This window comes from Ordospora colligata (assembly GCF_000803265.1).
Source record: "Ordospora colligata OC4 chromosome Unknown contig_04, whole genome shotgun sequence".
In the NCBI taxonomy this organism is placed as follows: Eukaryota; Fungi; Microsporidia; family Ordosporidae; genus Ordospora; species Ordospora colligata.
This window is the reverse complement of record NW_014575404.1, coordinates 117010-139041: the sequence shown is the minus strand read 5'-3', so window position 1 is coordinate 139041 and position 22032 is coordinate 117010. Positions and strand designations below refer to the sequence as shown.

Sequence of the window (22032 nt, the reverse complement as noted above, 5' to 3'; positions counted from 1 at the left end):
TTATCAACAACTAAACTTATTAGAACTTGTTATTGTGTTGTTTATTATTGAGATAATTTGAATTATATACATGATTTTATTTCATTAGCGCACAGCATGAACTTCTATGCTTGCATAAGGCTTGTGACTCTATATAAACTAAATATACTTTACATTTGAATTGGATTAAAAATAATCTATTACCCAGTGGATATTAGACTGAGATTTTCTTTCATTTGCTTTATGGAATTGATGAAAGACGCTCTTTCTACACTGACCTTAAACACACTAATTATAACATAATGGGATTCATCAACATCCACATTAGATACACACACATCCAACATATCACTCTTGTTTAGTAACAGCAGTCTCCTTGTTGTCAGTATCAATTGGCACTTTGTATTGAAAGTACCAAATGACGCATCAATAAATCTTTCCTCCGCTGATCTTTTGATCATCATCGAGAATATGTAAAATCCTTGGCACAGGCCTTCATCATATCCATATTCATCAATATAAGGTCTTGGATATTGAATTCTAAGTACTTTTCCATCAACACACATCTTTATGGTCTCAGAAACATTTGCAACAAGATCCGCAACACCAACAATTGGCTTGGTAAATGCACCAATAAAACCTTTACCCAGTCCCTTCATAACCCCAGAAACTCCGCGTGATGCTCCTCGGATAGGAGCAGTTGCTATTCCTGTCACTCCGTGCGATATTGCCTTAATCAATCCACCAGTTTCCTTGTATATTGCTGCAACTACACCTTTGTGGTTTTTGCTCGGTACCATAAGGTTGCCATCATGAGTATAAGGACACCATATGCTCTTTCTTTTTTGTGCATCAAACGTCACAAGTGTGACACCAGCACTTACACTTCTTGAAAACTTTCCAACCGTATTAGAAACTCCAAAAACTGTGTTTTTCAGTAGGCTCTTTCCTCCCCTTACAATCCCACGTGTAGTGCCTGTACCTCCAGACACAGACTCGGCAAGCAATCCCTTCATACCCATTGACACCGATTCAGTAAGACTTCCAATATTTCCAATAATATCAAGATGTGCAAAAACTCTGCATAAATTGCTCTTGAACTGTGCAAGATAAAAATCACTAATCATGTTGATAAGTCTGTCAGTAGACGTATGCATTTCATCCTCCCACATTCCGTCTATCTCCATAGAAAAGTCACTGATGCTGTTTATCAAAAAACCTAGCACGCTTGAGACAAACCCTGATTCTACATCTTTCAGGAAGTTTATCTTCATCTCCATCTGTTCAATCTTCATCCTGGATATTCTGATCCATGTCTGTGCATTCGTTTTTTGTGCATATCGATGAATTTCATAAACATCAAATATTTTCACAATCTTCTTCACAAGCATTTCTTCAATATTCAATGCAAACTCTCTGATACTGCAGTGAATCTCAGAAACCGCAATACAATGCACAGATCTATCTATTTCAAATCTTAATGATGCAAAGACTTCTTCTATTCTTCGTCTTCCTATGCGTTTGGATTTCTTAAGAGGATAAACAATCACAGGAAATACACAGAACAGTGCCTGGTTATCGATCTGTACACTGCCAACCTGTAAATCAACCTCAAAATTCTCATATACAAATGCTTCTCCAAGTAAGTGCACAACTCCATATCTAAGTTTCACCAATATTCTTGTATTCACTAAATTCACACATAATACTTCTGTACCTTCCACATCCATAAGTGAAATACTCGTCTCAGCTGCATCAAACACTATACTTGCTCCAATATTCCTTAAGTCTTGTAAGTCTTCACATATATGTACAACCCTACATCTGATTGTCTCAAATACACATACAGTTATTGCAGAAATCCTTAAGGTTCCATTCTTATTCAACTGAATCGGTATCTTTGTTCCGTATATCTCCAAAACAATAATCGGCTCAAACATCATACTTTCTAATGCATACCAGCAAATACTCCTGCTGCTAACAACATGCTCTGCAATCCCACGGTCCTGAACAAACTTCACTTCAAGCTGTGTACTGTTGCATATTGCATAAGGCCATTCACTTTCCTCTATCACAGTAAATATCTGCTGCTTATTGTCCATCATCCGACTGATACCGAATAACACATTCTCTGAAACCTTAAGACTGAAGTGTCTCTTCGCTACAATATCTGCAGGAACATACACATTCTCTCCATTCATGTATATTCTACTCCCACTTTCTGCTGCAAATAGAAACATTCCGTCTGATATCATCTTCATAAAGCCTGTACTCTTTGCTTCCACATTCAAATACTCATTCTCAGACACTATCAATAGTCTGAACCTCGTGTTATTTACAAGCACACATGCGTGTCTTATCTCAATTTCTTTTACTTCTTGAATTTGCCTGAATTCAACAATAACATTCATCTGTCTAGGTTGCATTCCAATTCTGCATTCCTTGCCTTTTACAATCCCTTGAACATCTATCAAATCATTACTGTGGCTTCTTGCATCCTCATCTAATTCATTCACCATTTTTTCTGTATTCATATTCACCTGCTTTACATCATTACAAATCATCAAATCATCAGCGCCCACTGTCTTCTTCAATAATACTACCTCAGCAATACACACTTTATCTATAGCAATCGGCACATCAAGTCTATATCCGCCAATCTCCATATCACGGATTGTCAGTATTAGATCTGCGCATGTCTTTCCCTTTTGATACACACATCCATTAATCATTACATCCCTACTCAAGTTATTGATTACCACAGTGTATGGGCATATGACAATCCTGGTCTTGCACATAAGATCATGCTTTCCAAAAAACTCATCAATCACACAGCTTTCTTTCTTTATCATCAATCGCTTACCCCACATTCTAATAAGCTCTCCTTCACTAAACACTTTTGCACTCTTTCCACTCTCTACATCAAGTACACTAAGCAACGAATACTCACTTGCATCAATCCCATATACATTTCTGCTTTCTCCATCACTTAGACTAAATAAAATATTCTTTCTGATTAGTCCATCCTCAAGTTCTTCTACAACGTGCTTTTCATTTGTCCATAGCGCAAGATCCAACGCAAACCCTGCTTTATTAACTATCTCAAAAACAGGATATACAATCATAATCACCAAGCCAGGTACACTCTCATTCCTTGAAAAAATATCTACTCCAACGTTAATCTCTCTATCCATCATGCATCTCCATCCAATCCCTTGCTCTACATTTCCCATATTCATTCTTCCAATCACATTATATTTTGTTCCAAGTCCTATCTCTAGAACAAAGTCACCACATAAACACACAGTATGCATCGCTCCATCTTGCATCTCAATCTCAACCACATGCTCATTTGAGTACCTTATCCTTACACAAACTGCCAATTCACACTGATTAACAACAGTCAGTGAATGGACAATCGTCACAATAATCAAATCATCCTTCTGATCAACACTCAAAATACACCTTTGCCCATCAATATCGATACTTGTTTGTCCAATACATACTTCTAAATATCCTCCACTACTTCCTTCTTCATTAGTTATTCTTATACCCTGTTCACAGTTCCAAACCTCAAGATCACAAACCTCACCTGCTTCAACTTTCAAATCACCTCTCATTACACTAGCTATCAGTATCATTCCAGTTACATTTTTTACTCGAACCTTTCTATATCCCATCTTGTTTTTTGTAAATCCTTGAAATACATCAAAAATCGTCTCAAAACCATATTTGCTTGCCGAAACCCTCAATCTATTCACTGGATTCACACTTACTCCATCACATCCACCACCAATAACATAAACATTTTCCTCAACAACAGGTACAAACCTTCGTTTATCACACTCATACATCTCAGTACTACATACAACTCTGCCACTCAATTTCAACTCTCTATCAATCTTAAGATACCCAATAGGCACACAAATCTTCATCAATCCTTTATACATCAATCCTTCCACTCCCATTATAATCACTCCAACTTCTTCTCCATGAGCCTCAATTTTCAAAATTTCACAAGCTTTCAGGCAATCTCGAAGGAACATCCACATCGTGTCAATAGCCATGCTTGCATCACAGCATCCACCCTGCACACTCAGCACAAACCCTCCTTTCTTTCCCCTCCTCTTCCTGTACTCCACTATACTTTCTGTTCCAAACGCAGTCTTGTAGTACATCTTGCATCCTCCATCATATCTAACTTCTCTTAACTTTATTACCTGAATGTTGTTTCCATAGCAAAGTATTACATTCTCAATATTTACATTCATAATCTCAAAAAAAACCAACTTACTATCAAGTATCTCACTATACATCCATACATCTGCAAATGCATAAAATACACCTGCAATCATATGAATTTCAATGCCAATATCCATCCTCTTACAGCACACTAGCAATTTACCTTCCTCATTAGCAGCGTGTATTCCATTCAATCTAACCGAATGCATATCTTCTGTTTTCATTTCCAGCACACTTACTTCTGCATCCCAGCGATTAGCATTCATCTTAACCATCAATACACCATTAACATTCAATCTATCCTGATTAGATGTTATCCAAACACATGTATCTAGCATAATCTCTACATCTCTGTCAACATTATAACCATGGATTTTTGTATCCTTCCCTTTCATCTCTACCTCATCTAACATCTCCATCACACATCCATGCATACTTGCAAAAGCATTCACAACTTTCTTGCTTACTTCTCCATGTATCTTCACACTAATCCTGCTGATATTTCCCAATACCAATCCATCAACAAGCTCAAAAGCAACTCCTTGATCACAACACTCAGATCCAATATCTTCATAGATAATCACACTCATCGGCATCACATTCATTCCAAACTCTCCAGCCTTGCAATTCAACTCAGGCATTCGTATCACCAATCCTTCAAAATTCACTTGTACATTCCTTATCCACACATCCTTCCCTGCCATACTATACTCCTTCACATATCCTGCTCCATATATTCTCCAGGCAAATTTATAAACTTTCATCAGCTTATACAAATCTTCTTTGTTAAACTCCAATTTCACCTCATCACCTCTCAATGATTCCCCATAAATCAATCCATTTACACATAACATACTGGCATTCATCCATATTGTCACTTTCTTCACATATCCATCTTTGAATTCATCAACATCAATTTTCAACTGCATTCTCCTCCCACTCAATCGAATCCTCAATCTTTCAATATTCACAACAACTCTCAATCCCTGAAATCCTCCTCCCATCATTACATTCATTTTCCTCAGCATTCTTGTATACCCTCCACGGATTCTCAGGTACTCAACATCCACAAAAACAGACTCATGTAAGCGCACACTCATCTTCATTTTAGGCACACAAAACACTCTTCGACCATCTCCATCAACTAATTTAAATCCATACACATTCCAAAACATCAAGCTTCCTCCGTTTCCTCCAATCCTTGCCTTCTCCACTTCAATAACACCTTCGCTCACATTGATCTTTATAGTGTCGGAACACACCTCAAAGTTAGGAACAATAAAACCTGAAGGAAACATCATTCCATCTCGAGCCTTTCCAGCAGGCACCTCATGCATGTACAAGTCCATCATCGACGTCTTCACATAAAAAACTCCATCTACATACAATACGCTTACCTCTATGCTGTTGGAAAGCGGTATCCTTGCCTCAGTAACACTGTCTGCCACACTTGCAATCACAGAAGATATGCGCAACGACCCAACTCTTCGTCGAGCTATTGAATCGTCCAGATATGACACACTCACATTCTCAGACACTACACTATGTCGTTTGCCCTCTCCTGCATCAATCAGTCTCAGAATGTCAAATTCTGCAGTAACCATCCTTATCTTCACATTCACACGGAATCTACGAGCAAATCCATAAGCCATGTATGAAGGCGGTAAAGCATTCCTCACAATTCTTGCAAACATACCAAGTACATGAATCAACTCCTTTTGGTATCCATATAGCATCCATCGGTTTATATATCCATTCAGGCACATTTCAGCTCCTTCATATGCTAAAACACACTTACCTTCAATAAAATGAGACGCCAATTCACAGTAAGGCTCATGTCCATTCTTGCGTGCATCAATAAAGTATCCCTTTGATTCATTTACCTTAAATCTCATACTTGATCCTGATAAAAAATCTTTAGAGCTGGCACTTACTTCAGAAAGTATCATCAGAACACCTTGTCCCTCATCATCAACAAATTCAAACACACACTTTTCCAGAAGCACATTCAACTGCATCTTTACTGGGTTTCCTTCTTGTGCATGGATACTCTGCTCATAGAACAAACTTTTCCATGACATGTTCTTCAATCGATTGGACCTTATCCTTCTAATCCTCAGCAGTCGCTCAAGGCACATCTCTCTTTCATATGCATTCTTCCTTTCTATTTCTCTTTGTGTTAATTCGTGTTTATCTAAAAGGTTTGTGTACTCTCTGACCTTAACCACTAGATCAGGTATGTCATCAATCAATACGCCTCTCGACTCAATTATTCTGATTTGTAATCTAACAAGGCATTCAAGCATTCTGATGATGGCAGGCTGATCATCATCCACAGCATCGTTCATTTGATTAAGCCCATTCGCATCCCTTATCATCTTGAGCAGCATTTTGTATTCATCGTGCATTCTAAAAAGCTTCCATCTAACGCCATCATCTTCATAATCTCTCACCCTGGCCATGATCTCTTGAACAACCGTTTGTCTTGTCTTGATGCTAAGCTCACTAATGCGTGTTTCAATGCAAGGTTTTTCATTAATCATGCTTATTATAGAAAATACATCAAAAGGCTGGATGATAGCTAGAAGCCCAGTCGTCTCAATTCCAGCAATATCAAGTCTCTTTAGATTACTGCCTTTGCACTCCTCACTGCTGATATGCTTTGCATTGAATGAAGCCTGCCTGATACTAATGCCCATAGGCACTCCACTCACATATTCAATGCTTATGTTTTCTATTAATACACGAGGCCCATTTCCAATCATCAGGTCTGCAAACAAAACCGAATTGCCGTCATCGTCAGAAAAAAGATTCAATTGGTCAAGTCTTCTCATGACCTCGTACACCTCAAGTGCACTACATTCCTGACACAGTCCTCCATCTGCAAAGCACCAGCAAAAATCTGTCTTTCCAAGCTTAATTTCAACATCGCGGATGTGGATCTCAACAGGATGCCTGTTAAAGCTCTTCCATGGAACCTTAATATGAAGCTTTCCAATACTATTGCAGATCACCCTTCCCTTGAAGATCCTAGATATCACACACGGCTTGATCCTGAGATTCGTGACTGAGACATGTCCTTTGAATATCCCAAGCTCTATCTGGTGCCTGTCTATGTTCTCAACATAGCTGCCGAGCACCCTGTTCAACATCCTCAAGAGAATCCTCTTGAGCATTTAGGGATCAAAACAAACACTCCATGTACTACAATCAGGTTTGTATCGTTTTGTATGCATTATTAGTTATAAGATGTTTATGTTTATTTACTCATGCAAATGGCCTCCCGATCAGAAAACTTCGATTACCTGTTCAAAATCGTATTAATTGGAGACTCTGCCGTAGGAAAGACAAATCTGCTCTCGAGGCTGACTCGCAACGAGTTTATCCACGACTCAAAGGCAACAATAGGCGTAGAGTTTGGTACACTCACATTTAAGATAGGCAACGATGTCATAAAGGCACAGATATGGGACACAGCAGGCCAAGAGCGCTACCAGGCAATAGTGCAGGCGTATTACAGAGGAACATCGGGTGCAGTCATTGTATACGACACAACAAACAAAGACAGTCTTAAGAAGGCAACAGACCTGTGGTTGTCACAACTCCGAGACTTCTCTCCAAACGACATTCCAATCATGCTTGTGGGAAACAAAGCTGACCTAGAGGTTGAGCGAGAGGTCGATACACAAATTGCAAGAGACGAGGCTGTTGCAAACGGCCTTTCATTCTTCGAAACATCGGCAATGACTGGAGACAATGTCAAAGAGGCATTCTTCGAGCTGGTGTCTGCAATCCACAAGCGAGCAAAGATGCAAAGATGCACTGCAGACAAGAAAAAACTGAAAAGCGCTAAATTTGATACTGAATGTCTCAAGGACCCAGCCCGTGAATCTAAAGCAGGATGCTGTTGGAATTAAAGCGCATGAATCTGAAGTATAACACAGAAAGTACCGGTATAGATATGTTGTCATTAATAGGAGCAATGTATTCGACCAACCCAATCAATAAAAAGTATTCCATTCTAATGTGATTTCCATAGAGAATAAAATATACTACTAATGCAAGCAATATGCCTGAAGCCATGCCATAGATGGATTTTGATTTCTTCCCAAGTAGCTGTCCAGTCACTGAAGCCGCTGTATCTAGAAAACATATCGATATTAACGAGCATACATACTCTTCATCTTTTATGAACAGCCTGGGATATACACACGCAGCAAGGAGATATGCATGAGAAACAACAGTTGCTCCACGATCGTTATTGCTAAGAAACATTATTAAATGCGTATTGATGTACCTTGAAGACGATAAAATCGCCATTAGTAGAAGAAGACCTTCTGCAAGTACAAAAGACAATTCGTCCTGCTTGTAAAACACAAAAAACGCACAGACATGGAATAGCTTTCTTCTCCAATTCGTACCAATCGTTGCTGGAAAAGCAAGTTGTATGATTACACACATGCATGATATTCCCAACATTCTTGCCGCTGCGATCCATTCAGAACAGATTCTTATGCAAACAAGATTGATGTATGCATAAACATCAGCTATTATGAGTATATCAGATATCTTGTCAAGTATGCTCTTGCTGGAGTTACAAATAAATGCATACTTTATACCTTGAAAAAACATACCTGAATGTCTTAATTCTATACATTGCACAATTGCAGGTATTGTAGCAGCTTCTAATGCAGTGAATGATTTCCCATGTGTATTCAATGCACTTACTTCAGCCAATAAGTCAACCATGCAACAAACCCATTTCATGTGATCTGAAATACACATCATGTAATGGGAAGCAGTTACTGAAACTATTTATGTGGTGTGTTTCTTTTGTTTGATATAGATCACATGCGATTATTCATTGTGCCCGTTTGCATGGCAGCATTCGGTGTATCCACCGCAAGATCCATACTGTATGATATTCAGTACAATAATCATTCAGGTTTTAAGCTTAGTTTCATAAGTAGACTGGATCTGCTTGCATTTGCAGACATGGCTGCAAACACATATTCAAAAAGCAGCATGAACAATGAGTTAGCTTCATTTGGATATGGTAGCAATAGATTACGTGCAAAGGCATTTGCACATGGCACTGGTGTGGTTGTGGCATTCAAGGGAACAAGTCCGATATTCATGGGAATAGAAACAGGACGAACATCAAAAGCAGACAAACTTATTGATAAGGTGCTGTACTCAATATGTAGCACACATGAATGTGAGAAGCAGAAGCTTAAGGACCTGGAAAGAATCGGATATCTTGCAGATGCACTTCAAATAGTGCAAGCTGTTGCAAATATGTATCCTGGAATGAACTTGACTCTTACTGGGCACTCAATGGGTGGTACAATTGCATCTCTTGCAGCAGCTATACTTAATCTCCCTGCAATAGTTTTTTCTTCGCCTGGGGATGCATACATAGCAAAGATCCTTGGTATTGAAGTGGAGAAGAGTACAAATCAGAGCATCATCCATGTTGGAATGTGTAATGATGCAGTGTTCAAAGGTAAATGCAACAGAGCGTATGGTCCATGCGGAGTGTTTGGATATAGAATTCAGACAAAGTGCCATCTTGGTACTACATTCTGTATACACAGCCATGGATGGAATAGTGTGTTGTATCATCCGATCGATGTTATCAAAAGCAAGCTTACATCTTTTGAAGATATTGTATTGACCAACATCCATGCAAAACGCTGTGTCTATGTTTAATAGCATAGAAAGTAGCTAAGAATCAAACAGATCAGTGTTATGCTTATTTAAGAGTGGTTTGGTTTGCTTGCATTTGGATTCTGAAAAACATGTGCTATAGAATCATTCAATATGTTCAAAAGCATATAGAGCGCAATAAAATATTTTATTAGATACTCTCAAGGAGCTTAAATTCCTTCTGTGGCGTAGACTTCTTGATACATCCAAGAACCACATATGACTTTGTCTTCGAAAGTGGCCTGGTCTCACCACAAATCACACTGTCTCCAACACTTATCATCCCCTCAAAGCATGGTGACATGTGCACCGACAGATTAGTGTGTCGTCTGCTATACCTCTTATATTTCTTGCTGTAGTGCAGATAGTTCACCACCACCACTATTGTCTTCTCGGCCTTCATTTTCTTAACCACAGCCCTGATAATCCTTCCATGGACATTGACATCTCCTGTAAATGGACATTTCTTGTCAATGTAATTCCTTGTGAGTGCAGTCTCAGGCGCCTTGTATCCACATACTTCCGCACGAACCTTCCTAACCGTCTTTTCATTGTCAGAGCCATACGGATTTACATACACTCCAGTCTGTCGAGGAAAAATCTTTAGCGATTTTTCAAGGTCTGCCATTTGTAGGGTGCAAATTTTGACAAAATATTTTGGTTCTCCACACAGGCCAATTGCATTTACTGCATTACTTCATCTTCAGTTCATGCATTAACTCGCTTAGACAGTGCTCATACAACACAAAATGATGGAGGTTTCGATTGTGCATCGGATTGATATATAAATCACCGGGTTTCAAACCCAGAAAACAACATGGCAGCAGGCAAAGGACACTTCTCAACGGGCATCCTTCTGAAAGACTACAAGCGGATCCAAGAAAGTCCCAACGAGTACTACAGCGTGGGGCTTGTAGACGAAAACATATACACATGGGAGGTGCTAATTTTTGGGCCAAGAAAGACACCATATGAAAATGGGATATTCAAGGCGGTGATGCTCTTTCCTGCAAACTATCCAGACTCACCACCCACGTTTCGCTTCTGTTCAAGAATGTGGCATCCAAATATAGATGAAAATGGGAATGTTTGCATATCGATTCTCCACGATGCAGGAGAGGACAAATATGGCTATGAATCTCTTGGCGACAGATGGCTTCCAGTGAGGACACCAGAGAGCATTATAATCAGTATCATAACGCTCCTAACGTCTCCAAACTGTGAAAGTCCAGCAAACGTAGATGCAGCAAGGCAATTTAGAGAAAATGAGAAAGAGTACAAAAGAGAAGTCATAAAGCTTACAGCAATGACACTGGAAATGAATGATGACTAGACTGAGTATATTGATTTAAAAATATCCGGTAATACATTTACTCAAACTAATCATACAAATAGCTCTATCAATATCAAATTAAGTCTAAAATAAATATTTATCTGTTTTTATGATTAGTATTTGGTATGCATTTTTGAATGCACGACTCTTTGCAAGTGAAGCAACCCTACTGCACGTTGATGAATCAAAATGAATCAATAAGATCGGTTATTAGGTCACTGGCACTTGCAATCAGCAGCTCTGAAGCTTCTGAAATGATTTATAAACATAGAAATAACGCTCGGAGAATAGCAAGAATCCCGTTTGCTATTCACACCAAAAAGCAGTATTCATGCTTCAAAGTGCTGACAATCGTTGACTGTGATATTCTAATGCTGGTTGAGGATGATAAATGTAAAACAGAAGAAACTGAATGCAAATACATATGGATAGAGATTGAATTAAACTACAACTACTTCACATACACCGAGGTACTTGAAAAGCTGCTTCCTGCTGGTGTCCAAGTGCCTTCGTCATTTGAGATAGTGGGAAACATTGCACACCTGAACTTAGATGAACAGCAGATGAACCATAGACATACAATTGGAAAAGTCATTCATGAAAAGACTGGAATGACAGTGATAACCAAAATTGGAAACATATCAAACGAGTTCAGGTCTTTTGATCTTGAAGTCATAGGAGGAGAACCCAATCTACAAACTGTACACAGGGAAGGAGGAGTTCTATTTTGCATTGACTACAAGAATGTTTATTGGTGCTCTAAGCTGCAGAATGAAAGGCTCGAGATACTGAAGATGTTTATGCCTGGAGAGACTGTTTGTGATCTTTTCTGTGGGGTTGGACCAGTATCTTTGAGGGCGCTTAAGAACGGATGTAAGGTATATGCAAATGATCTGAATCCACATGCTATTGAATGCATGAATGCATCAATAAAAACCAATAAACTCAACAGTAGCAATATTGAGGTATTCAACCTTAGTGCTGATGAGTTTCTGAGTGTAGTTGAAGGAAGAAAGGTTGATCACTTTTTCTTGAATCTTCCTGAGCATAGTCTGGAATACCTTAAACGAATTAGTACATGGAACACTAGTGCTCTTGTACATTGCTACTTCTTCAGTAGAAACGACGAGGATGTTGAAAAATATATTTTCAAGACGATTGGCCTACAAATATCAAAAGATTTGCTGAGGATTGTAAGAAAGGTATCTCCATCAAAAAGCATGTACAAGCTTGAAGTTTCATGTGAGATTTTGCGAGCTGGATTTACAGATTGATATTAAATACCATCAGGTGTTTGAAGATACATATATATTTGGAACAGGTAGACTATACCTTGTTAATTGTGTTATTGCAATGTGGTAGGCACTCGACAAATACACATCTATAAATGCTAGAGCTTTCATTTATACGAAGGGTTTTGCAATGAACCAATCGGGAGTAGAAAGCCCCTTTGAAAAAAATAAAAAGAAAATTAGTTGGACACAGGATGGATGTGAGGGAAGAGGGAAGCCCTACAAATCCTCAATTCCATGAAAGAATGAGTGCACTTAGGTTTCTGAAGGCATTCATACTAATGGAGGCGGGACTTAGTTTTATGAAGATATCTACTGGGTTAACAGTGCTGGCACTCACCAGACATGAGACATGTGAAATGCCTCTGAAATTTTTCTTGTTGGTGTATGTGGTAATGACGATTGCCAGATTTGGGATCTTTTTATCGAAGAATCTAGCGTTTTTCAGAATAAACAGGATACCGGAGTACAGGGAGGATGCGGATGCTAATCTGCTGTCGAACTTTACAGAGATTCTACTGTTATTTTGGTACTTAATTGGGTTTGGATGGCTGCAGGAGTGCAAGAACTGTAATGTGACAAACCCACTGCTGTACTACACGTCTGCAGTATTCATCACACTTGGATTCGTGGCATTCATAGCGCCGCTGCTTGCAATTATGCTGCTGTTGTTTTTGATAACATTTATCAAGCCAAAGTTACAGGAGATATTGTACAAGGACCAAAACGACCTGTCAGACGACACTTATCATTGCACCATATGTTTTGATAACTACGTGCCAGGCACTAAGCTGAAGCTGCTGCCGTGTGGGCATCATTTCCACCAGGAGTGCATTGATGAATGGCTTGATCTAAAGGACACATGTCCACTGTGCAAAAAGAACATCAATCTGCTGTATGATCTGATCGATCCGCCCATGTATGAGGTATGAGTAATCTATACAGCACTCGGTTAATTGTATGCGAATGAAGTTTGCTCCATAAAGCACACAAACACTTGTCAAATAAATCTTTAGAAAATACATCTAGAAAACTGTTTATAAGCATACTTTTACTTATATCAATGCGCAAGCATATCAACTATTACCTCAGATTATTATCTGCACATAAACCAGCCTTACTATTTTTGAATAGGCATTGTGTTTTCAATCAAGAATTTGTGGCCTGGTAAACCAATCATGAAAGGCTCTAATGATTCTCTAATTCTGAGGTTGATTTTATTCAGATGTTCAATTTCTTCATCATTAATCAGGCACATGTCAATCATCTTGAGCTGATATGGAACAAGTGTAAGATTTGTAACATCGTTAAATCCACTATCAGCACCAGTTATACTTACTAGATTCTCAATTCTTATTCCATATTCCCCTTCCTTGTAGTATCCTGGCTCAATAGAAAAAACCATTCCTGGAATCAATGTCTCATTGCTATTACTTGATATGCTGGGTGGCGATTCATGCACACACAAGAAATGTCCAACTCCATGTCCCGTCGCGTGACCATAATCCAGTCCTTCCTTCATTAGGTCCATTCTAGACAAGGTGTCAAGTGATGATGCAGGCATACTGGCCTTGAACCTCATCTGCATTGCTCTCAGCTGTCCCTTCAGAACAAGTGTATAATTTCTTTTCTGTTCACTATTAGGCACTCCAAAATGCATTGTTCTTGTTGTATCTGTTGTTCCAAATACATATTGAGATCCGCTATCAATCAAGATAAGTTCACTCCTATGAAGCACCTTGGATCCAGCTTTGTGATGCACAATCGCTCCGTTAGGTCCTCCCCCAACAATCGTACCAAAGCTCGGCTGCACATATCCACCAAACTCCTTTTTTATCTCATCTAGTTTATCTGCAACCTTCTCTTCTGTTATACCTTCATCAAGATTCTCGTCTATCCACTCAAATAGCCTTGTAAGAGCTATTCCATCATAAGTATACGCCAGGTAAAATCCTGCAATCTCTACATCAGTCTTGATTGACTGGAGTTGTCTTATGCTTCCTGTATACTCAACATTCTCAAACATACTTCGTACATATACATTACATCTTCCAGACACAAGCACTTCCCCATCAACACGTCGAGCATGCTCTTCAAACCTATCGTATGGATGAACTTCAACATCATCAATATCAAGCTTCCAATTCACAAACAGTTTCACAATATCTGCAGAAATCAAGCAATACGAATAAAAAACCGGGTTATACATTATGTCAGATCCTCTCAGATTAAACACCCATGCAATCGTATCAAGATCAGTTATAACAAGCGTCTTCCCTCCAATAATATCTTGTATCTTCTGCAACTTCAATTTATATGTCATTCCAACAACACTTGTACTTTTCTCACTAATTTCATGTTCAAGCTTTCTTTTATAATCTTCATTATTGCACATCTTCACTAGCTGCATCTGATACTCACAAATCATCTTGTCTTCAATGCTATACACTTCATTGAATATCCTGGATGGTCTGTTATTCCATAAACAATCAACCAAATCAACATCAACGTTCATAAGCTTCACTCCTTTCTTTGTAAGCTTTTTCTCAAGATCATCATACATCTTAGAACTTATAAGCTTTGCACACACACCCACCCGCTTGTTTTCACACATAGACTCAATGTATTCTTCAATTCTCTCGTCCTCTCCCATCCTCTTCAGTTTATAAGCTTTCATTTCATTCATGGCTTGTATGTAATACCTTGAGTCTGTATACAGCACCGAACTCTTGCATGTCACTGCAATTCCATTTGATCCAGAAAATCCAGTCAAGAACCTGATTCTCTCATCTCCCTTCCCTATGTATTCATTCAGATGTTCATCAGATGTAAAATTAAGATACACAGACACACCAATCTCTGTCATTAACTCAAATATACCATTGTCACATTCTCCATCCTGTGCACTTATGCTTCCATTGTGCTTTGGTAATTCAGTTCTTGCTTCCATGCCCATCCAGGGATTCAAAGTTAAAGTCTTCTCATCAACAAAAACACATCGCATTACCTAGTCATTTATTAAAACAGATACAAACAATCAATGCTTCTTTATCTTGCACAATACTAGGACTCACGCATTACCAATTACTCAGGCTTCATTGCAGGGAAAAAAATAACATCCTTTATGTTAGCTGCATTCGTCAGGTACATCACCAAGCGATCAACTCCAAGTCCCCATCCTCCAGTGGGCGGTAAGCCATACTCAAGAGCATTGCAAAAATCCTCATCAAGCATCATTGCCTCCTCGTCTCCAGCATTTTGGTCATTTGCCTGCTGCACAAATCTTTCTCTCTGCTCAAACGGATTATTGAGCTCTGTATATGCGTTGCAGATCTCCTTGCTGTTGATAAAAAGCTCAAAGCGCTCAGTAAGACCAGCTTTAGATCTATGCCTCTTTGCAAGCGGAGACATCACCACTGGATAATCTTTGATAAATGTCGGACTCACACACTGAGGCTCAATCACATGCCCAATAAGCTTGTCAAGAACCCTTGCAAGTGTCTGTGGCTTCTCAACTACAACGTTCTCCTTAACACACACTTCTAGAAGCTTCTCAAGTGTTTCCTTGTCTTCAAGATTCTCTCCAGTAATCTGCAATCCAAGCTTTTCATTAAGTTCTTCAAGAATACTTATTCTTCTAAATGGCCTACTAAATGAAATTTCAACAGGCTTTACTTCCTCTCCACGTTTCTTAGGCTCATATCTTATCACATCAGTTCCAAATAGTTCATGAACCAGTCCAGAAAGCATCTCCTCAGTCATTTCCATAGTGTCGTTGTAGTCCGCATATGCCATGTAAAACTCGCATGATGTAAATTCAGGATTATGCGTCAGGTCAATTCCTTCATTTCTGAACTGCTTGCCCATCTCATATACTCTATCAAGCCCTCCAATCACAAGCTTCTTGAGATACAGCTCGGGAGAAACTCTCATATATAGATCAAGCTTCAATTCGTTGTGGTGTGTAATAAATGGCTTTGCTGCTGCTCCCCCAGGAATCAGGTTCATCATCGGTGTCTCAACCTCAAGAAATCCCCTGGCATCTAAAAACGTCCGCACATACTTTACTATCCTTGTCCTCATTTCAAACCTTTCCCTCGACTCTTTGTTCATCAAAAGATCAATGTGCCTTTTCCTGTATATTGTTTCTGCATCTTTCAATCCAAAGTGCTCGGTAGGAATCGTTCGCATGCATGGTGAAAGAATATCAAGGTCACTCACAAACACAGACTGCTCCAATGTCTTTGTCTTTCCAGGATTCCCCACAAATCCAATGACATCGCCTCTCTTTACAAATCTTGCAACATTGCTTCGTTTTGTACCTTGATCCTTGATATCAGCAACAAGCTGCATTGACTCACCTCCAGAGACTACATAAAAAAAGCAAAATTTCGAATGCATGCGTATGCTCATAATCCTTCCTGCTGACTTCACAACTTCAGTTCCCACAAATGATGTTGATTCTTTACCTGCCATTTCAAGTATCTCCCTAAAGTTGTGACTCACTTCAAACTTGTGAGGATACATTTCGTTACCATTACAAATCTCTGTCTTGATTGCACCTGATCTCTGTACATAAAATTCCTCTTCAGAAAGCTCTACGCCTTTATCTTCATGATTAGCCATGGGGTCACATTGTCTTGACGTTTTACCCTTATGCATAGAAAGACACACAAAAGCAACAAGAAAATCGTTAAGGCCTTGAAAAATGCAGGATACAAAGAGCCATTCCGTTTGATAGTTGAGGAGCAGTTCATTGCAGAAATTAACAGGTCAATGCTCAGGCTAAAGCACATCACAGACATATTTAAGAGCCAACCAAGACTTGGCGTTACAAAATGCGCATACAAAGCATATCAAAAGTTAAGAAAGACAGATAGGAACGACTTCTGTAGGTATATTGAAGTGATGAACTGTGGACATGAACAAACAGAGTCCTCATTTGATTGCATACAAGAATTAATACAGAATGCAAACAAGAAGAAGTGGTACATCTTGGCAAGCAATTCATATCAGATAACAGAAGGAATTGCAAAGAAGAAAAGATTACCCATTATTACATGTACGAAGGGAGGTCTTGAAATAAAGGCTGACTTTGAGATTGTTCCTGTTGATACTGGAATTAACTCTGGTGTCAGTGCTGATGAAATCGCACGTCTTGACATGGCTCTGTACAATGACATAAACCAGTACTCCATTAATCCATAAAGGATTCTGAACTAAATTATCCAGGAATAAATAATACTTATCAATAATAACTGCTAGTTTATTTCTGAAGAGATTTGCACATTTCAACGGTTTCAGTGCACAATCTGAACCTAGAAAGAATTGCATTGATCGCCCTACTGAGGTCCTTTGCTCTATGTGCAGACAAGTTTATCACAATATGATTGTCATGATGTGAATACTCTACATTCGCCTTATTGACTTCGGCATCTTCATTACATATTGCGATAGAAACCAGCTCTGGAGATTCACAAGGCAGCTCAAGAAGCGCTTTAAACACCATGGGCAGGCCGATTTGTTTGCATTTGTAGCGAGTCCCTGGAAATGGCATTGAACAGATACGCTAGTCTTGCACTACACACAGCAGGTATCTATGCATTTTTCATTGTATTTGGAGTGTTTGGAGAGAAAATAGCCACAGGCACATACGCAGGCAGGAGATACAAGTCAATACTCTTTCCTATACTACCTCAAAGTTTCGGAGGAATCTTATTTGGGAGATACATGATGAGGAGATATTATATGGGGAAGAATGGAGGAAAGATGTGCAAGCGCTTGATGCTGAACTACGTGTGTTTGGCACTTTTGAGCATACTGTCTTTGAGTCTTGGCATTCTGTCTCTAAAGTATCTTAGCTATCCTACGCTTGTGATAGCAAAGTCATGCAAACTTGTGCCTATTGCATTGATAAATATCCTGGTGTATAGGCGAAGGATGAGCTACAGAAAGTGCCTGTCTCTGTGTCTTGTTTCTGTATGTGTAGTGTTATTTTCGCTTCTTGATGGCAGTAAGCGTAGTGGAAGCGGGACGAGTGTGCTTGGAGGGATGATTCTTGTTCTAAGTCTAGCAGCTGATGGGTTTATTAACTCGCAGCAAGACTATGCATTTGCAGAGTTTAAGGTATCACCGTTTGATATGATGTACTATACGAATGTGTTTAGGTTTTTAATTGCACTTGTACTTGCGTTGAAGTATAACAGCATTTGGTACACTATTGAGTTTGTGAGGGCTGCACCTGCGATGGGCACTGACCTACTATTGCATTCGACATTTAATGTGATTGGACAGAGTGTGGTGTACTCGATGGTGCAGAAGCATGGATCGTTGAATCTGACGATGGTGAATGTCACTCGGAAGATGTTGTCTATTTTTGTTTCGTTGGTTGTATTTGGACACACGGTGAGCAGAATGCAGATTGCATGTGTTGTAGGAGTGGTGGCATCAATAGGACTAGAGATTATTGAGCCCAAATCAAAGAAACAGAGTACAGAAGAGAAAGAGAAAAATGAATAAGACAGCATTGCAGACCTTATCTTGTATGAATGAATGCGACAATTGATGGAACATCTATAAATGAATGTAGTAATTGATGGTATTATTACAGAAGAATGTGACAATAGATGAATCAATATGATAATGGATGATGAGAATAAACAAAATGCCTATGAATGTCTAATGCATGTAATTGAATAAATTGCATAAGAATTGTGAATGATTTGAATTTTTTTCAGTTTAACCCCTGTGATGTCTCTGTAGTTGAGCATGAGGTGTAAGCTGAGTGTGAGATAGGAGGCATTGCAACACTTTGTGATGAGAACGTTTGTGTATACTTAGTAGTATTATGTGTCATAGTTACTCTGAAAGTGTTTTATTGTAATGTATTTTTAGTTAGTGATATTGAATCCCCGTGATGAGGCCGAATGTACATTTGAAGAAGATTCTTGCAGTGGATGTGTCTAATGATCTTCCTTATGCCAAGGCAGAGATATGCCTGTTTAACATTGCAAGATTAGTGAGGAGAGCAAAGGAGAGAGATGTGAGGATGTGTGGAGTAAGAAAGATGTGTGGACTTTTGCATTCGAAAGACAGGATGGTGAAGCTTCTGGCATTGAAGCATCTTGAAAGGATTCGTGAGCATGTGGATGAGATAGACACGCATGTTCTACACATGTTTTACTCTACAGACAGAATGATCAATGACATTGTAGTTAGGTATGTTGGAGTGTTTTCACGGTTTTTCAAGGACAATGATGCGGTGTTTTATCATGTGTGCAAATCTGAAAGCAAATATCGCAAGATGGCAATGCAAGCGCTTATAGAGCAATCATGCAGATACAGAAGATATGGGGAAGGATTAAATGGAGATGATAGACGGATGGAGGTGATTGATGAGGTTTTTAGGAATGTACCAGAAGAGTACTTTGGTAAATGCAGCCTTAGTGAGCTTGTGATGCTTGCAGTAAGGTATCCCTGTCTTGTGAAATATTTGAAATTCAGCAGTGATTTTTTGCTGAATGAGCTGAAGAATCCAGATAAATACACGCGTAGTGCGTTGCGAAAGATGAAGGATGTGTTTGGAGCTGAGGACTGTGTAAGTACGGAATGGGATAAGTTTTGGAAGATTGTTAGATTGATGAGGAATGGAGATTTTGGAAGTGGAATCAGGATGTTGAGCGAGATGAGCAAGCTTGGAATTAGTAGGAAGTTCAAGGCGATGTTTTTGATGTATGTGCGAAGGATGATGAATGTGATGGAAATGCACGATGAAAAGGAGGTTGTGATCTGTGATGAGTTTGAAATGCAAGTGTACGGGATGAAATGCAATGGAGTGTACAGGATGATGAACAGGATGTTTAAGAAAGGGATGCGACGAATGAAGATGGCGTGTAAATGAGTGAGTGGTAGGGAGTGTAATGGTTGAGTGAATGTGATACTGATTAAGTGTGAATGATATGAATAAGAGTGATAATGTTGAGCATGTGAAATAAAACTAAGTAAGTAAAGGCAAGGACCCCTAGATGGAAGATGAGGTAAAATTTGTGGAGAGCGATTTTAAGCATGAATTTACGGAAGTGAGTTCTGAGGATGTAATGTTTCCAAAGTATAGAATAAAGTACATTGAACAGACAGAGAAATACATTGTGAAGGCTCTTGAGAAGAAGAAGATAAGCTGTACAATTGATTTTGAAAGGAATGTGATTAGTGTGCTGACGAATGCAAACACAAGGGATCCGTTTATATTTATAAAAGCAGTGAATTTTGTGAAGCTTGTTGGGCGTGGTGTTAGAGTGGAGGAGGCGATGAAGGTGCTTGAAGACGAGTATTTCTGTGAGGTGATTGACATCAAGAATCTTGCAGGATCTGAGAAGGTTTTTGAGAAACGACGCGATCGATTGATAGGGCCGAAGGAGATGACGTTGGAGGCCATACAGAAGGTGACTGGATGCTATGTGCTTGTGCATGGGAAAACAGTGAGTGTAGTGGGAAGCTTTCGTGGGGTTGAAGAAGTGAAGGATATAGTGATTAGCTGTATGGACAACATTCACCCGATATATAAGATCAAGAGACTGATTGAGAAGAGGAAGCTTGAAGGTGAGGATGGAAAGAAATGTGAGGATTGGGAGAGGTATCTTCCACAAGCCACAAAGAAGGGGAATAGCGGAGGCAGTAAGATGAAGAAGAAGATAGGCCGAGTGTCTGGAGGAATGCCAGACTGTGAACCAAGAAGGAAGGATGATATTGAAATGGAGACTGGAGAGTACTTTGTTGGGGCTGATGAAGCTAAGAAGGAAACAAGAAGAAGAGAAGAAAGAAAATGCAAAGAAACAAAGAGAAGAAAAGAGATTGAGAAGTACATTGTACCAGATGAAGATGAATAGAGCATGAATGAATGGTAGCTATGCTTGGAAGACTGATTACAGGTTATTTATTAAACAAGCTGTGAAAACAGAAGATGCAAAGCGTAGTAAATAAATAAGATTGATGGAATTTTCGAGTGTTGGTGATGAGTTGAGTGTTGGTGATGAAGTAAATAGCTGTATGGCGAATGAACGAATGGATCAATTATGCGTGGTGAATGATCTAGACGTGTATAAAACAACGTTTTGTTGGTGGACGGGGTGTGCAGGAGATGCAATAGATGAGACACTGGAGTTTTGTGTGCCTTTCACTGAGGATAAGCACGAGGATTGGGTTCATGAGTTTAAAAGATGCAAATGCAGCGGCATTAAAGCACTAATAAAGATGAACAAGAATCTCAATGGCATTAAGGCATGTGATCATGGAAGCATCACTACTAATGAAGATAATATGAAAACACTACATCGATTCACAAAGAATGCAGTTGAGTTTCAAGTAAGTAACTGTGTTTATTCAGCACTAGCAACCAACTTCTATATCAACAGTGATGATTCAGATAGCGAAGACCTAAACAGCTTACGTTTTGGTAATCGTCATTACTTCCAATAGATT

At 39.1% G+C, this 22032-nt stretch overlaps 16 protein-coding genes and 1 non-coding gene across 17 annotated transcripts; 11 read left to right on the top strand and 6 right to left on the bottom strand.

Annotated features, from left to right (window-relative positions):
* Window positions 1-179: 179 nt before the first annotated feature.
* On the bottom strand, window positions 180-7397 carry M896_041130 (vacuolar protein sorting-associated protein; the record flags this gene model as incomplete). Its single annotated transcript, XM_014708472.1, has 1 exon — window positions 180-7397. One exon carries the CDS (start codon window positions 7395-7397, stop codon window positions 180-182), a length of 7218 nt encoding a protein of 2405 aa, XP_014563958.1.
* Window positions 7398-7490: 93 nt separating this feature from the next.
* M896_041120 (Rab11-like GTPase) lies at window positions 7491-8138 on the top strand (the record flags this gene model as incomplete). Its single annotated transcript, XM_014708471.1, has 1 exon — window positions 7491-8138. One exon carries the CDS (start codon window positions 7491-7493, stop codon window positions 8136-8138), a length of 648 nt encoding a protein of 215 aa, XP_014563957.1.
* Window positions 8113-8988, bottom strand: M896_041110 (putative dolichol kinase; the record flags this gene model as incomplete). The annotated part of the gene is made up of 1 exon (XM_014708470.1): window positions 8113-8988. The coding sequence occupies one exon, from the start codon at window positions 8986-8988 to the stop codon at window positions 8113-8115; it is 876 nt and encodes a 291-aa protein (XP_014563956.1).
* Window positions 8989-9072: 84 nt separating this feature from the next.
* Window positions 9073-9933, top strand: M896_041100 (putative lipase; the record flags this gene model as incomplete). The annotated part of the gene is made up of 1 exon (XM_014708469.1): window positions 9073-9933. The coding sequence occupies one exon, from the start codon at window positions 9073-9075 to the stop codon at window positions 9931-9933; it is 861 nt and encodes a 286-aa protein (XP_014563955.1).
* Window positions 9934-10081: 148 nt separating this feature from the next.
* M896_041090 (ribosomal protein S11) lies at window positions 10082-10558 on the bottom strand (the record flags this gene model as incomplete). Its single annotated transcript, XM_014708468.1, has 1 exon — window positions 10082-10558. One exon carries the CDS (start codon window positions 10556-10558, stop codon window positions 10082-10084), a length of 477 nt encoding a protein of 158 aa, XP_014563954.1.
* Window positions 10559-10747: 189 nt separating this feature from the next.
* Window positions 10748-11263, top strand: M896_041080 (ubiquitin-conjugating enzyme E2; the record flags this gene model as incomplete). Its single annotated transcript, XM_014708467.1, has 1 exon — window positions 10748-11263. One exon carries the CDS (start codon window positions 10748-10750, stop codon window positions 11261-11263), a length of 516 nt encoding a protein of 171 aa, XP_014563953.1.
* Window positions 11264-11442: 179 nt separating this feature from the next.
* On the top strand, window positions 11443-12537 carry M896_041070 (putative methyltransferase; the record flags this gene model as incomplete). Its single annotated transcript, XM_014708466.1, has 1 exon — window positions 11443-12537. One exon carries the CDS (start codon window positions 11443-11445, stop codon window positions 12535-12537), a length of 1095 nt encoding a protein of 364 aa, XP_014563952.1.
* Window positions 12538-12749: 212 nt separating this feature from the next.
* Window positions 12750-13487, top strand: M896_041060 (uncharacterized protein; the record flags this gene model as incomplete). The annotated part of the gene is made up of 1 exon (XM_014708465.1): window positions 12750-13487. The coding sequence occupies one exon, from the start codon at window positions 12750-12752 to the stop codon at window positions 13485-13487; it is 738 nt and encodes a 245-aa protein (XP_014563951.1).
* Window positions 13488-13675: 188 nt separating this feature from the next.
* On the bottom strand, window positions 13676-15505 carry M896_041050 (X-prolyl aminopeptidase; the record flags this gene model as incomplete). Its single annotated transcript, XM_014708464.1, has 1 exon — window positions 13676-15505. One exon carries the CDS (start codon window positions 15503-15505, stop codon window positions 13676-13678), a length of 1830 nt encoding a protein of 609 aa, XP_014563950.1.
* Window positions 15506-15639: 134 nt separating this feature from the next.
* M896_041040 (lysyl-tRNA synthetase) lies at window positions 15640-17181 on the bottom strand (the record flags this gene model as incomplete). Its single annotated transcript, XM_014708463.1, has 1 exon — window positions 15640-17181. The coding sequence occupies one exon, from the start codon at window positions 17179-17181 to the stop codon at window positions 15640-15642; it is 1542 nt and encodes a 513-aa protein (XP_014563949.1).
* A 30-nt stretch (window positions 17182-17211) lies between these two features.
* Window positions 17212-17763, top strand: M896_041030 (uncharacterized protein; the record flags this gene model as incomplete). The annotated part of the gene is made up of 1 exon (XM_014708462.1): window positions 17212-17763. One exon carries the CDS (start codon window positions 17212-17214, stop codon window positions 17761-17763), a length of 552 nt encoding a protein of 183 aa, XP_014563948.1.
* Window positions 17764-17821: 58 nt separating this feature from the next.
* Window positions 17822-18064, bottom strand: M896_041020 (uncharacterized protein; the record flags this gene model as incomplete). Its single annotated transcript, XM_014708461.1, has 1 exon — window positions 17822-18064. One exon carries the CDS (start codon window positions 18062-18064, stop codon window positions 17822-17824), a length of 243 nt encoding a protein of 80 aa, XP_014563947.1.
* A 41-nt stretch (window positions 18065-18105) lies between these two features.
* Window positions 18106-19074, top strand: M896_041010 (uridine diphosphate-N-acetylglucosamine; the record flags this gene model as incomplete). Its single annotated transcript, XM_014708460.1, has 1 exon — window positions 18106-19074. One exon carries the CDS (start codon window positions 18106-18108, stop codon window positions 19072-19074), a length of 969 nt encoding a protein of 322 aa, XP_014563946.1.
* A 289-nt stretch (window positions 19075-19363) lies between these two features.
* Window positions 19364-19428, top strand: M896_041000. Its single transcript, XR_001377319.1, has one exon. It is a non-coding gene; the product is annotated as a putative SNORD46-like small nucleolar RNA (small nucleolar RNA).
* A 43-nt stretch (window positions 19429-19471) lies between these two features.
* Window positions 19472-20455, top strand: M896_040990 (uncharacterized protein; the record flags this gene model as incomplete). The annotated part of the gene is made up of 1 exon (XM_014708459.1): window positions 19472-20455. The coding sequence occupies one exon, from the start codon at window positions 19472-19474 to the stop codon at window positions 20453-20455; it is 984 nt and encodes a 327-aa protein (XP_014563945.1).
* A 124-nt stretch (window positions 20456-20579) lies between these two features.
* On the top strand, window positions 20580-21440 carry M896_040980 (putative RNA-binding protein; the record flags this gene model as incomplete). Its single annotated transcript, XM_014708458.1, has 1 exon — window positions 20580-21440. One exon carries the CDS (start codon window positions 20580-20582, stop codon window positions 21438-21440), a length of 861 nt encoding a protein of 286 aa, XP_014563944.1.
* Window positions 21441-21543: 103 nt separating this feature from the next.
* Window positions 21544-22029, top strand: M896_040970 (uncharacterized protein; the record flags this gene model as incomplete). Its single annotated transcript, XM_014708457.1, has 1 exon — window positions 21544-22029. One exon carries the CDS (start codon window positions 21544-21546, stop codon window positions 22027-22029), a length of 486 nt encoding a protein of 161 aa, XP_014563943.1.
* Between the last annotated feature and the right edge of the window lie 3 nt (window positions 22030-22032).